At 38.2% G+C, this 14,123-nt stretch overlaps 1 protein-coding gene across 6 annotated transcripts in view; it reads right to left on the bottom strand.

Annotated features, from left to right (window-relative positions):
- Window positions 1-5,381: 5,381 nt before the first annotated feature.
- GK (glycerol kinase) overlaps window positions 5,382-14,123 on the bottom strand; it is a 34,135-nt gene continuing 25,393 nt past the window's right edge. For 3 of the 6 annotated variants that reach the window (XM_058045391.1, XM_058045389.1, XM_058045390.1), the window contains 5 exons: window positions 13,080-13,200; window positions 12,748-12,891; window positions 12,023-12,100; window positions 10,510-10,596; window positions 5,382-7,810 (listed from right to left, as the gene is read on the bottom strand). In XM_058045391.1, the coding sequence (XP_057901374.1) occupies window positions 7,803-7,810; window positions 10,510-10,596; window positions 12,023-12,100; window positions 12,748-12,891; window positions 13,080-13,200 (438 nt within the window). In that variant the 3' untranslated portion in view covers window positions 5,382-7,802. Of the gene's footprint in view, window positions 7,811-10,509; window positions 12,101-12,747; window positions 12,892-13,079; window positions 13,201-14,123 lie in introns of all 6 variants that reach the window. The other 3 variants (XR_009116008.1, XR_009116009.1, XM_058045392.1) reach the window with 2 other exon arrangements.

The raw sequence follows: 14,123 nt of genomic DNA, 5'->3' as shown, positions 1-14,123 counted from the left end.
ATTATATCAGTATAGCACCAGGGTGAGGGGACAGATGGAGAAACCCCAGCTCCTTGTTCCTGCTCTGAAACAGGAATGTTTTTAGTGACACCAAGTCCAGACAGAGTGATGGAGCAGACAAGCAAACCCAAAATAACCAACCACAGCTGCCAGCAGCCCTCTGAACATGTCAGTGTTGGTTACAGTGCCAGAGCAGAGGGAGAGGTCCCTTGCAGGTGTGTCTGCAAAGGTCGTGGCTCAGCGTCATTTCAGTCCCGTGTCTTATGCTCTATACAACCTCTGACTTCAAAATAAAACAGAAGCAAGAGATCCATGCATCTCACATCCATTTCCTTCATTATGGAACGCCAGCCATTTCAAAGTCTAGGCAGTGTCCAAAATGAAATATCCATTGAGAGAAAGAAATTACTAATTATACTTCAATGGATATGGACAGCTAGGTCTGTGTGTAACCTTGGTGCTGGAACTTCCTGACCTTTAGGTGGAAATCCATAACATGAACAATCTTAAGGGAATATCTGTAAACAAGAATTACCACACCACTTATTTTTTTAAATTTTATTATGAAAGACCTCACTGTCTTTCCTCATAAGTGTTTAGTGCCACATGTTTAGTGCAAACATGTCTGACAGTGCTGATCTGCAGTGTGTAAGTGAGCTGCCTGCATGCTGATGTTATCTCTGTTTCTATTGTAAGGTACTGCAGCTGTGACTCATGTTTCTGCATAAATATTTAAATCATGATTTCAACATTTTCATTTTGACAATAATGTGCCAAATGCTGCTGTGATAGTTTCAACAGATTTTGAAAAGCAAGTGGGAATAACTGATTGGCTTTCTTTAATGAAGCTTTAATGAACTCTTCCAACAATTTCAGATATATCAAGGATATTCTGTAAACCAGTGTCATCCTACTGCAATGACCTTTAACCATCCTGTTGATTGTTATATTGATCTACTATTGTGTTACACTGTGTTCTGAACTGCTAAAATCCAGGTGTTTTTTTCCTACCTTTCCCAAGTGCTTACCTCACACACTGAATAATAAAACCCTACCTGCATATTCCGATGTACAGCATAGCTCATCTGCACATCAGCTGTGACTCAGTATTTCACATCCTCATGAATAAGCAAATGACCTATTTCAAGATTAGCAAATAAAATCTTTCAGCACAATTATGTTTCATTTAATTTAATCATTAATTATATTAACATGAATTGTGCTTAGCATTGCTGAATGTTGCTTAACATTTCCAAGTTTGACAAACCCTGCCTTGTGTGCAGTTCTTTGATGATGTGATATCAGAAGTCAAACAAAAAAGTCTGGTAAGAGTCAAAGTAATGATGGCATGGTCCAAAATGTGTCACTGGGTATGGCAGCTCCTGACTTGAGCTGAAATCCAAAGAAAGACAAGGTGTAATTTGTTTTCTTTAAGGTTTATGCATTAGAGTCACAGGATAGAGGCACCATGCTGCACTTGAAGTGGTCTGGACCTTTTAGAGGACTAGAGTCCGCATAAAAACAGCTTGTGTTGGTGATATATACCTATTTCCTCGTGGGGGGACTTAAAAATACATGTCTTGAAGTTTAGCTGAGAACAAAATTATAGTTACCATCTTGTATTTTCACAGTGACATGATTCTTGATTCTCCCCTTTTCTTCTTTTTCCTTAAAAACCTCCCAAAAATGGAAAATACCTGATGCCTCCAGTATCTCTACTGTGAGATCTCTAAAAGCATTTCATTTTGCTAAAGCACTTTCTTCTGCTGAAGAGTCAGTTCTTCAGAATTGTACAACAGAAGAATCAATTGCCCTTGAGAAATCAAGGTTGACAAGCTGCAGTGGTACATTCATTTCCCAAAAATGCTGTCCACAGAAGACTTGGAGTTAGAGTCTAGTTATAAGCTGATAGAGTTTGAAGCAGTTTACACAGTTTTTCAAGTAACCTTCCTTCATATTGAAGCAGCACCCGACTTTAGTGTTTGTGGAAGAAAGTATTTTAATACTGAAACATCATGCAGGGAAGGATATTAATATTTGTGTTATGTACCCTCTCAACTGACTCCTGGTGTTCCAGAGTGAGAAGTAATAACAAAGGGATTTCTGTGCTCATAAAAGCTAATGAGTTCATGAATCTGTATCAAACAATAAGCTCTGTGGCAACATTTTTAGCAGTGGCTCCACCTGCAAGACAACCTATGCAAGAAGGAGGGATAGCACTGAAAGCTTAGCAAAAATAAATAGCTGAAGCGACATAGCCCCCACTCCTGAAGGTGTTTATGAGTATCAAAGGAACTGTGGGGGCTGCTGAGCACATTAACTCATCCTCTTGCCAAAACAAACAGAATACAACTGCAACTGGCTGTACTGGTGGGAGGGAAAATGCTTGTTCTAGATAGTGACAACTGATGGCCAGAGCCATCCTGTCTGTTTTCTAGTTGCACAAGACCTAGGGAGTGTGTCAGGAGATCAGGAAGCTGGAGCTGCTGCAGCCTCAGTTCTCAGCATGCTCCTGAAGAACTGAAAAGGAACAGTGTGGGAGATCCCTCCAGCTGAAGTGGATGTACTTTGAAGGATATTCAGAGAAGGAACTCCTGGAGCAGCAGCCCATAGATCTGAAGGAAAAAAACACTACAGAAAAAAAATTATTACTCCCATACTGATGTCTTCCTGTTACAAAAAATTAAAGAACCCATCCTTTTAGGTTTTGCTAACACCAATTTAACTGTGATGTCTTTGGAAACACATTATCCCATGCTTGCCTTCTAGGCTCCTTTGAACCACCTAGTGGTGTAATTCCCTATGAAAAATAGGGTGTTAGATTAAAGCAAGCAGAAATCTGAAAAAGAATAATTTTAATTAAACTCCCACTGCAACTGCTGAAGAGAATGTCTCTCAGGAGTAAACCAAGCAAGATAAGCAGCCCACACAGTCGGGCTGACTCTTCCAAAGCAAATACATACACAGGGTAACACAGTGACACTGCCAGCTGAAGAATGTTGAAATACAACAGTGGGTGACAGCTGGTTCATGCAAACTGAACTGGTTTTGTCCAAATAAACCAGCATGGACTTTCCCCTAGCCTTTGTTCTGAACTGGCTCAAGGCTCCAGCCTGTGCTGGGTTCAGCTGTGGCTGATCTAACCAGTCCCACAGAGGGACCAAGGCAGGAGGGCACCTCTGTCTGGGCCAACCCTCTGCTCAGAGCACGGTCAGAGAGATCAGGGCTGTGTCCCATCAGGTTCTGCATATCTTGGATGAGATCCTACCTTTCTGAGCAACCTGCTCCCTTGTGTGATCATCCTCAGAGTAAAACATTGTTTCCTTTTGTTTGAATGAGATTTCCTGTGCTCACTTGTGTCCTTTATCTCTTGTTCCATCACTGGGCATCACTGAGAAGGGCCTGGCTTTCAGTCCCTGTGCCAGGAATTTATATCTGGGCTCTCTCCAAGTTGAATATGCCCAGGCATCTCACTTCTCACCCATGACAAATGCTCTAACACCTCATCCATCTCTGTGGCCTGGCACAGGTCTCCCTCTGTTATGTCTGTGTCTCTCTCATCCTGGCAGTCCCAGAGCAGGATGCAGCATTCCAGGTACCACAGAATCATGGAATGCTTTGGGCTGGAAGGGATCCTAAAGACGACATAGTTCTGGCTGCTCTGCCATGGCCAGGGACATTTTCCACTAGACCAGGTTGCTCAAAGCCCCATCCAACATGGCACTGAACATTTCTGGGGTGGGGCACCCACGGGTTCTGTGGGCAGCAGCTGTGTCTGAGCAGGGCTGAGTGAAGGATCCCTCCCCTGCCTGCTGCTGGTGCTCTGCCTGACCCAGCCCGAGGTGCTCTTTGCCTTCTTTGTCTGCTTGCTGGAAACAAGGGTTCAACTTAGTGTCCACCAGGAGCCCCCAGGCCCTGTCCTGCAGAGCTGCTTGCCAGGGTTTGCCCCTCCTGGGGTAGGGCCTGGCACTTCCCCTTGCAGAGCTCCCTGAGGTCCCTTCCAGCCCACTTCTCCACCCTGCAGAGATCCCCCAGGACAAATAATTCCAGCAGTGCTCCTGTGCCACTTCCCTGCTTTAAAGGGCTGCCATTCATTTGCCCATCTTTATCTCCATGATTGATGAGTACTGCTTCCATAAATTCCAGTAATTTATATAAAAAAATATATATATAGCAATTAAAAAACCATACATGTACATGCAGCAATCACAGTGGGCCCAGCTACAGCTGATAAAGGCACAGCATTCCAAGAGCTGATAGAGATCTAGGGCTCTTTAGATGGAAAGATTAGAGCTTGGATGCTGACATGGATATTAAGAAGCTTGCTTATACTGCACAGAGTCCCAGTAACAGACATTGTATTAGCTTTTGTTGAAAAAAACTATTTATAAGCTTCTGAAACTAATTAAATTAATAAAATTGCAATTCTCACAGTAGTCCAGCTTGATGAGTCATGAAATATGAGTACACTCCTGTGAAAGGCAGCTAAGGGCAAGGCTGCAATTCTGCTGTGTGAAAGGAAGACACTGGAGTCTCAGGGGCAGAGGGAGAAGCCTGATATTGAGTGATAAGTGTTTGTGTGCTGATGTGAAACTTAAATTTTTGTTTCCAGGCTGTGTGTTGGTGTGTGTTTTGTTTCTGACACACACAACTGATTTCCATAGAGGAGACTAAAGATTTGTAAAGACTAAGGATTTGTAAAGGCAACGGATGAAGGCCATAGCCTTGGATAATCATGGAGCACTGGATGTGTAGAAGGCAGCTGGAAGCCACAAAGAGACAGAGTAAGAAGAGTAAGAATCAAGAATCCAGCAGGTGCACTCTTTAAATGCAGTTAAAGAACACTTTAAAACCCCATCAGATATCCCCCATGTTCCTTTTGTAAAATAACAGAAGCATCTTCTGCTCCCAGCTACCACCCAGCAAGGTTTGCTATTTCATGAACATTTCTCCCCACAGCTCACAAAGGCTTTTGAATCTGTAGCAATTGCCAGACCATGGCATAAGACCAAAACCTGTTTGGTGCATTGGCCCCACCCCACCTCTGCATCAAACCTGTACTACAACCATGTTCCTTTCTGTTGTTTTACTTGTGTTTTCCTGCTTTTTCCTGAACGGGGAGGGACTTGAGGAAATGTGATTTCTAATCCAGTCCTTGAGTCCTTGCATCACTGGAGCAGAATGCACAATTGCATGTATTTCACCTGCATATTTGAGCAACTTAAAGCATGCCTCAGAGTGGCTGCTTTACATAAAATCAGTGTATACTCGTGCCTCTTGTTTTATATTATTTTTATAATCATTGTCACTAATATAAATATTTTAATATTAGTGACAATGTGTCTGAAAGATGATGTGCAAGAATAAACTGACACCTTCCATCAATTAATTTAAGGTACTTTAATACCAAGTTAATGCATTTCTCAATTAAGAATTTATAAACTGGTAATTCATAAAAAAAAAAAAATAAATCACAGCTTCAGAAAAAGCTAACTTTAACAGTTTGTCCCCTCCCTGCCAACAAGCAGTTTACAATAAATTTCAACTATGTTGGTAGAAAGTTAACAGTGGTGAAACTCTTAAAAAACATTTGCAACAGCAATTGAAAATAAAATAACGATTTTTACTCAGTGAAAAATTAATAGGAATTGTGTTTCCCAGTAAAAGGTAAGTCAGAAAAGCAGCAAAAATTCCCTCTCCTACTTGTTAGGTACAAGCTTTGCCCTGCCACATTTGTCAAAGGCAAAGGCCACACTTCAGCATTATTCGTTCCCAGGTCCAGCACTTCAGTGGTTTTGGCAAGACTCAGAGGTCATATTCCAAAGTCCAGAGGTTGAGGTGTGTGCTGCCCCTGCTCCCTGTGCTCCACAGCTGCTCCATTCCTCTTCCTCAGGGTACAGTGGGATCAGAAACAGCTCAGAGTAAAGGTAAGGAATATGAGATTTTTTCCTATGGGATCACATTCTTTTTTTACTCTTCACCTCTCCAATACAAACTGGAAACGCCAGAAATTTTGGCTGTCACGCTTCACATGTGAGTATTTACAGGAGAGACAGGATTTGAAGGATGCTGTTATATTTTCACTTGTATACAAAATCCCTTCTCTCTGCTGAAGTTATACATGCAACCACAGGACAAAAAAGTGTTCCATCTCTATCTTCTAAGTTAAAAGTCACATTTTCAAAAGTCATTGCACTTGACAATAAAAAGGCAATTAATATGCATTTGATATTAACTATATTGTACAGACCTGAACTTCTGTGCAATTCATTGCTTCAGACATATAACATCCTTTTAAAAACTAAGCCTCTAATCAAAGAAAAACTTCGTTAAAGACAAAAATCTTTAAGAACAAATGCACACAAAAAACCTCTCCCTTTAACTCCTAGTGCATTTAAACACATCTTTGAAATTCTCTGTGTTGTTCCCACATTTAACCTTGCTGCCATTCCATACTGGTCTAACATCACCACACAAGAACACCTTGTCCTTGACCTAACCAATAAGGCTGGCATTTAGGATGCTGTTGGTACAAACAGGAAAGCTGAAGATAAGATTATTACCTCACTCCTTTCATGTGGAAAACAAAGGATTTCAAAGTGGATGGGATTCAGCTGTCACCATTGTCTGTAAATTCCAGTAGCCCATTTCAGGTGCCAGTAGTCTACTGAGTCAGAGTTTTGGATTGTCCCAGCATATTTTGCAACAACTTGCAGTTAAAACTATGGACAAGGAAACTGAAAGGGAGATTTTGGTCCCTGAGATATACTAAATGAAATCAAGAACTAAAGCACTGATATTTAGTTTGGAGTGGACCCTCTTTAATGAAAACTAAGTTAGCTTCAACTTTCTAAAGTTTAACAAATAGTCACTTAAGCAGGATGACAGGATATATGCAGTATTGGTCAAGGAAAGTGCACTGTCCAGAGTAGTTTGAAAAGTTATCAGTTGCTGAGTTATCAAGCAGCTGTCCTGTCAATAGCATGCTGTACCAAACTTGTCTTTCCAAGCTAACCCAAAACCACAGGATGAAACATGGCCTTAACCAAAACACTATTTTCTCTTATCTCTTTAAAGGTACAGATACAGAATTTAGTGTCATATAAATACTTACGATGGGCCAAGTGACTTCATGTGCCAGAACCAAACCCAACTTTTTAACCTTGCAACTGTGTGTTTCAGCAATACTCTGTGGACCATAGCAGCAAACTTCTCATGGCCAAAACAGAGGCAATGTGTGCTATGGTGATCCGTCTTGAGCTAGTGTTCAAAAGGTTTGTACCATGGAAGATGTTTCACACCAGTGGCAACTACAATAAAACATCTTTGGCAACCATTGGCATATGAAAAGTAATTCACAGCAGCTGGAAGAATTGTAGGATGTTTATAAAGTTCCATAGTGCATCATTAACTTTCTGAAGTATGTTGCATGAAGTACCAAACTCCTGAAAAGGACAGCTAAACATCTGCCATCGTTACCTCAGAGACTGCAGGGTTTTGTCATACCACTTTCTCAGCCAAAGCTAGGGCTTGTGAGATTTTAGAGGATGATGTGAGATCATCCACACAAAGGCTTCCAGTGCAGTTGGAGCTGATTTGGGTAAGGGAACAGAGTAATGAAGGGCTGAAGACTGAATTTTCAGTGCAACACAGGGAAGTTATGCAGAGACTGGTGACAGATGGATTCGTGAATATATTTAACCACAAAAGCAGCATAATCACGTTGGCGGTGGAATCTCTTCAGACAACAAAACAAACCGAAACAAAAAATCAGCTGCCTCCGGTGAGTCCACGAAGTAGCCTCATTTACCTTAAATAAAAAATGTGTGTATTAGGAATACAGAATTTATTTTAAAACATTAGTAACACTCTATAAAACAACTGAGCTATAAGAGGAATTCAGTAAAACCAACTTTTGTTTTCAACTACTGCAATTATAAATTAGATTTGTCTTGTGACACCAGATAAGCCAGCTCTTGTGTGTGGGATGTGTACAGTAGGGGGAGCAGAGACCACACTACTAAGATGGGTAAATTTTTAACAAGTAGAAGGAATGAAGGAAGGTAATTTAAGCTTATTTTCTTCTAAATATGAGTTCAACTTTCAGAAATTTGGAAAATATTATTGCAACTATCTTGCAGAATTGCACAGTGATCCCTATATATAAATTAGTATGCAATTTGGCAGTAACAATCACAACAAAAGAAACTAAAAAGGAAAACCAGAATCTTACAAAAAAAAAAAACAAAAAAAAAAAAACCAAAAAACCACAGGGTATTTAAGCAGGGACAACATAGTTTTGCTGATCAGCACTGATGTCTCATTTTGTGAGAATAAAGTCAACTTTATACCCCAGATGCCTCTTAAGACCCCATATACAGCCAATCCCAACTATGCCTCACTTGAGAGATGCCAATTTAAGCAATAAATGCCAGAAAAGCACTTATTTAAATTTGAATCTAATAAAATATAGGATCATTTTCAGTTAACTCCTACCCAACCCCTGCAAAAACAAAACAAAAAAAAACCAAAAAAAACCCCCCAAAAATCACAAAACCAAAAATCTACAGCTATGGAATACATTGAAATCTCTCTGATGTCCACTTCCAAAACAAGTGTGAAAAACTTAAAAAAAAATCTTAGCATAAGGACTCCAATTGTTATATGCACCTTGCTTCAATAGTGAAAAATACCATCCATTTCTCTCCAGCAGAAAAGAATTAAGTTTATAAAATAAGGTACAAGATTATGATTTTGATGACATTATGATATTATACCATTAATAGAGTATTGTTCAGTCATCAGGTGCCACATGAAAAGGCAGCTTAGCAGTTCTGTAAATGGGGTTTTGCTATGCTAGTGTTCTCTATTCTGGCACAGCAGATTTTTCCTTCACATTTCAGTAGCTGTAAAATCATGGCCCTGCCCTAGAGAGACATGTTCAACATCAGCACTGCTGCCATGTGAGACTTACTGCTGTTTCAGCACATGAAGGATGAATTCAATCCTCCCTAAATTCAATCCTCAAACCTACTACTCTGACGACTGCATTGGAGTTACAGTGTTTCACTAAAATATAAAATGTAACAAACTAATTAAATGGAATTTCTGCACTGAATTAGAAGGAACGCCTGGTCAATAAGCCTTTTAAAAGCAAAAGGATATTTACCAGAGCAGTGTCTAAGTTGCTTATTTGTTCATTTATCATTGATTTTCCATATTATTTTAAGTACTATCTATGTGGTGAAGCACCTGACCTGGAATTTATATTCATTTATATTCATATTACTTTGTTCAGCTTGTTAAAAATTTACCCACTTATTCACAGCTGGCTTTATTTTATTCTTCATAATATAGATATTTCTCACTCACAGATACATTCCAGAGTTAGTAAATAACTGAAAATCCATTTGTTCATTTTGATTTTTGCCTAGCACTTGTTTAGCTTGATTTTAGTTCTCCTACAAGCTGCAACCATCTCTTCCATGCAAGGAAAATTGAATAGTTAATTCAGGCTGAATGAGTAGAAACAAAATACAAACACATCACCACAGGAACATGCTAGAGTCCTCAACTGTCTGTTTAATTAACACCTCCTTGCTTATCCCTCCAAAACCAAAATAAAAAAAGAAAACTAAACAATCCCCAAGTTTACTGAGCAGCAGCAATGCCTATACTGTAAAACAGTATCTCTGCAATGAAATTCTGAGATAAGGAATAAATGACATCATCAAACAAACTTCCTTTTCTTCCTGTAAGAATATCTTTATGAAATGTCTTACTTCTGGCATAAGTAACTGTCATCTACATTAAGAGATTTCTTTTAGAATAACTTGCACATTAACAGGTTGAAGATGCATCTTCATTGCATATGCACACAGTCCCTTCCTGGTTTTGCAGTTAAGCCTTTAAGGGTCTCTTCTTTTTAGACTAAACTAATTAACTTATCCATCAAGAGCAAAATACAAGAAGAACATTTTATAGATTCAGTAGATGAAGATTTCTATCAATACAATAGTTTCAAGGGGTCCAGAAAAATCAAATGGGTGCATGAAGCCTTTCAGGGACAGAAGAAATAGTTTTCACTTAATTTAAACAAGGTCCTCAAAATAATTAAGAACAGTGCAAGAAGAAACGCAGGATAAAGGATGGAACCTTATTCTATCTGCCATGAACACTGTAAAGCAGGCAATGCATAACTCTGCTAGGCTGCTCCAACCTGTATCCCTTTTATAAACTGTGCAATCTGTACAGACAGACAGAGTCCAAGGTTTCATGTGCATCCAACAAGTACAAATTAAATGGCACATGAGGATGGATTTGAGATGGCATTCCCTTGGCTCCCTTAGGCACACTATGTCTGATTCACACCCTCAAACGTTTGTGTGCATGAACAACAAAAAGCATCAGTCATTTTTGCTAGAAACAGACAGATGGAATACAAAAAACCCCAAAACTTAAAATAGTGTAGACAGATTTTAAAGTGATCTAATTCAAATAATAACTAACCTGAGAGGTACTTTGCTCCGATTAACATTAGCATGCTACTCATAACAAAAACACTGAAAGGCAGACTAGAGAAGATACTACTGTCACCTGATGGCATCCAGGGATGGTGTTTCCAGTCAAGGAAATCAAAAGAGAAATATATATATATAAATTGCAGCATATGTGTTAAATATATATGAAAAGCAAAAAGTAACAAATGTAGTGACATTGGCAGAAGAACTAAAAAAATATTTTGCATAAATCCCATAATAATTAAAAATAGGTTCTCTCTGTAAGAGTTCAAGTCCAAATTTCACTATCAGCACAATCCAGGTTCAGCCCATCTCTAGTATTCTCCAATCCCAACCTAGCCCTAAAGTATCAAAGAACTAAGGAAAATAACATTTGCCCCCCAGGTGTTAGACCAGAAAAATCACTAAATTAAGTTTTGATAAACATATCTCTTCACATAAACCAAAGAAAAACCATCTAGATTTATTTAGTGAAAGGCAGAATTTTTTATCCTAGTAAGATAAGCATCAGGTTAGATGTAAGGGTACTAAATCATAAAGGTCAATACTGAAGGAAATCATATTGTTCATGTTAATTCACCTGTTTCCCTTCCCAATAGCCTTGGCAGAATTGTTTGTAAACCACAGTGTTAAGTAAAATATTTAAACCAACATATAGGATGGCAAAAGGAAAATTTTAGCTTTCAAGAAGAAAGTGGCCACATGCTTGAGGAGCTTGAGGGCTCCAACTGTGGATTATGGATTGTGAAGGGAGTTTAAATTTTGAGGATTCTTTACTTAATACTTCTCATTTTAATAGTTTTTCCAATAAAAGGGAAATTAAATATAATTGATAAAGCCCATAAATTATGTGTTATATTATTACTCAGGACTAAAAACTTATCCCAAAATAGTACTAAAATAAACATTCAAATTATAGATTACAGAAGACTGCAGGTTTAATTAATTCAAACATGACAGATGAGAAAGCCCTGTACTACAGAAGAAAATTCTTGTTCAGTCCCTCAGAAGTGTTTTCATACTTTCTGTATGTAAACAATGGGTCTGTGTAATTCTTTACTTTATGATAACTCCTTGCTCTTACCCTCTATGGGTCAAATAGATTTTAATATGGATAGGAATCCCTCCTTCCTACACAGCAAATAATGAAGGCAGATACAGCAAGCAGAACCACAGGATGGAACTTTTCTCCTTTGCAGCATGAGGTTATGGTATACGAAGGTTTACAAAGTCCCTGTGCTCTAAGCATTGTGCTGTATCTCGTCTTGCAGGTGAGATTTTTTTCCTTTGCAAACCAGTGCCATCCTGCAAAACCTGCAGCTATTCGGGAGGAAGACCCAGATTTTCCTGCTTTGTTTCCACTGTGGATTTAAGTAATGACCTTTAAATCACTATAATAGTCCAGAGATGGCATGAACAGAAAAGGTCAACAAAAGCAAGATGAGCTCCCTAGGTTAAGTGGCTAATTAATAACACTTGACCCGCATTAATTTTTGGTTTACCATCTGTACTGTCAGATGACTCCCATCCCATAGACTTCATCACAGCTTTTTTCCACCTGGCATAGCGATATTCACTTTCTGAAATTAAGAAATCAGAAAACAGAAAAGCTTCTCAATGCATAGGAATACAACCACAAATATTTAAGAACCAGATCTGGCAATATGAGTTTTGCACAGTATCATTTGTTTGCACAGAGAAAGTAATATAAAATCCTTTTCTGAATACAAAAACACTCCACCCCAAACCCCACAGTTATGCATAGTAAGAAGAAATAAATAATTTTATTTAAAGAAATTTTCTTTATTATTATTTATTTATTATAAGTTATTTATTTAAAGAAATTTTCTTCATGTTCACCAATAAGAAGATTTACAAGCAGGACAAAATTAAACAATTGATATTTATGTAGAAACACTTCAAATGCTGTCTTGAAGTAAGGGATTTTAGAATTAATTATAATCAAAATGGTAAGACAAAAATATATACCAAAAATAAAGAAATAATTGAAAAGATGAAAAAAATTTATCTTGCACAGGGATTAATTATGTCAAGTGCACACTTTCCACTTCTACAAGCACTTAAGAACTGATGAGAAAGATAGCTAGATAAAAAGCAATAATTAATATAGGCTTTTTAAAGCCAAAATTAGAGTACCCAAAACCAGTCCTATCAACATCTGTAAAAATAATAAGTTTGCAACTCAGATAACACAAAAAGGTTTTACCCTCTGGGTTTATCTGTGGTTCAAATCGTTCCCATGTCACTGCTGTCAAATCTTCAGGATTCAGACTCCAAACTTCAACACCTTCTGCAGCTCCTGCTGCCATAGCAGCTCCTAAAGCTGTTGTTTCAGCCATTGATGGCTTTACTGGAGCAAAACACAGGGAAGACCATAATGATTTGTAATGGAAGTCCCCTTGATGACATCAGAACTAAAGACTGACATATCTATCAAGATACAACAACAAAGCAAGCTACCCAATTTGCTCTCAACAGCCATTACAAACTAATGTTTTCAGCATTAAAAAGAAAGCAGGAGCTGTAAATTCATCTTACCTACTGGAATACAGAGAATGTCTGATTGAAGTTGCATGAGGATTTTGTTACTGGTCATTCCTCCATCTACTTGTAACTGATTTAGTGGAATCCCACAGTCCTTGTTCATAGCATCTAGAATCTTAAATAAGAGTAATATATGTTACAATTTAATTGCACAGAAATGCTCTGATACCCTCTGAGGGTAAAACACTGATACTACAGCATTTGCTGAAGAGGGTTAAGTAGATCAATCCTCTCTCCTATATATTAAAAGGCAAAACAGATATAATGACAACACAGTTTTGTTTAACACACAGCACGTGCATTCTCTTCATTACAGAAATCCTAGTGTAGGACACCTCTCTCCTCAGGTGCTCTGGATGTATGTTATGTGCTGCTTGTGTGGCCTGAGAGGAATTTTAAGGAAAGTTGATGAGAACATTTATCAGAGCTAACAAAGGAAGCAGCAATAATAAATGGAGTCCTTCAGTTGATCATCCTTTGTCTAGATATTTTCTCTAATTTTATGGATTAAAGAAGTGAAGAATTAAAACATTTGAACTGGCAATCTGGAAGACTCTTCAATAAGAACTGAGGAATGTTGAAATGTTTTGAAAGAGCAGCCTCTTCAAATGTTTTCAATTAGTTGTTGAAAACTGAGAATTTTATATCAAACAAGACAGAGCAAAAATAAACTGTTAGTGCAATTTTTAATAAAATTATGTTTCCTTCGTTTGGGCACAGTCTCTAGCTAAAAAATGTTGAAGTGTTTGCACAGGATAATTATCTAAGCTGGAGTATTTAATTCACTGATACCTTTCAATATGGTTTTTAGAAGCTTTCCTAAAAACTTAAGACTTGCCTCAAACCATAGTTACTGGTAACACCATGGCACTGCCTCATAATCACCAATAAATCAGAACAGTGGTTTCTGTGGGGTTTTGTAAAAGCAGTCGGTTAAATGTCTCATTTACATTTTTTTATAAGGCTAGTGCACAAGTTAGGCTTTAACAAGTACAGTATGATTTTCTCTCTGTAATTTTTCAGTGTCTTTAAATAAAA

The sequence above is a fragment of the Melospiza georgiana genome, chromosome 2, assembly GCF_028018845.1.
Source record: "Melospiza georgiana isolate bMelGeo1 chromosome 2, bMelGeo1.pri, whole genome shotgun sequence".
Taxonomy (NCBI): domain Eukaryota; kingdom Metazoa; phylum Chordata; class Aves; order Passeriformes; family Passerellidae; genus Melospiza; species Melospiza georgiana.
The sequence above is the reverse complement of the archived record's forward strand: the minus strand, read 5'-3'. Positions and strand labels throughout refer to the sequence as shown.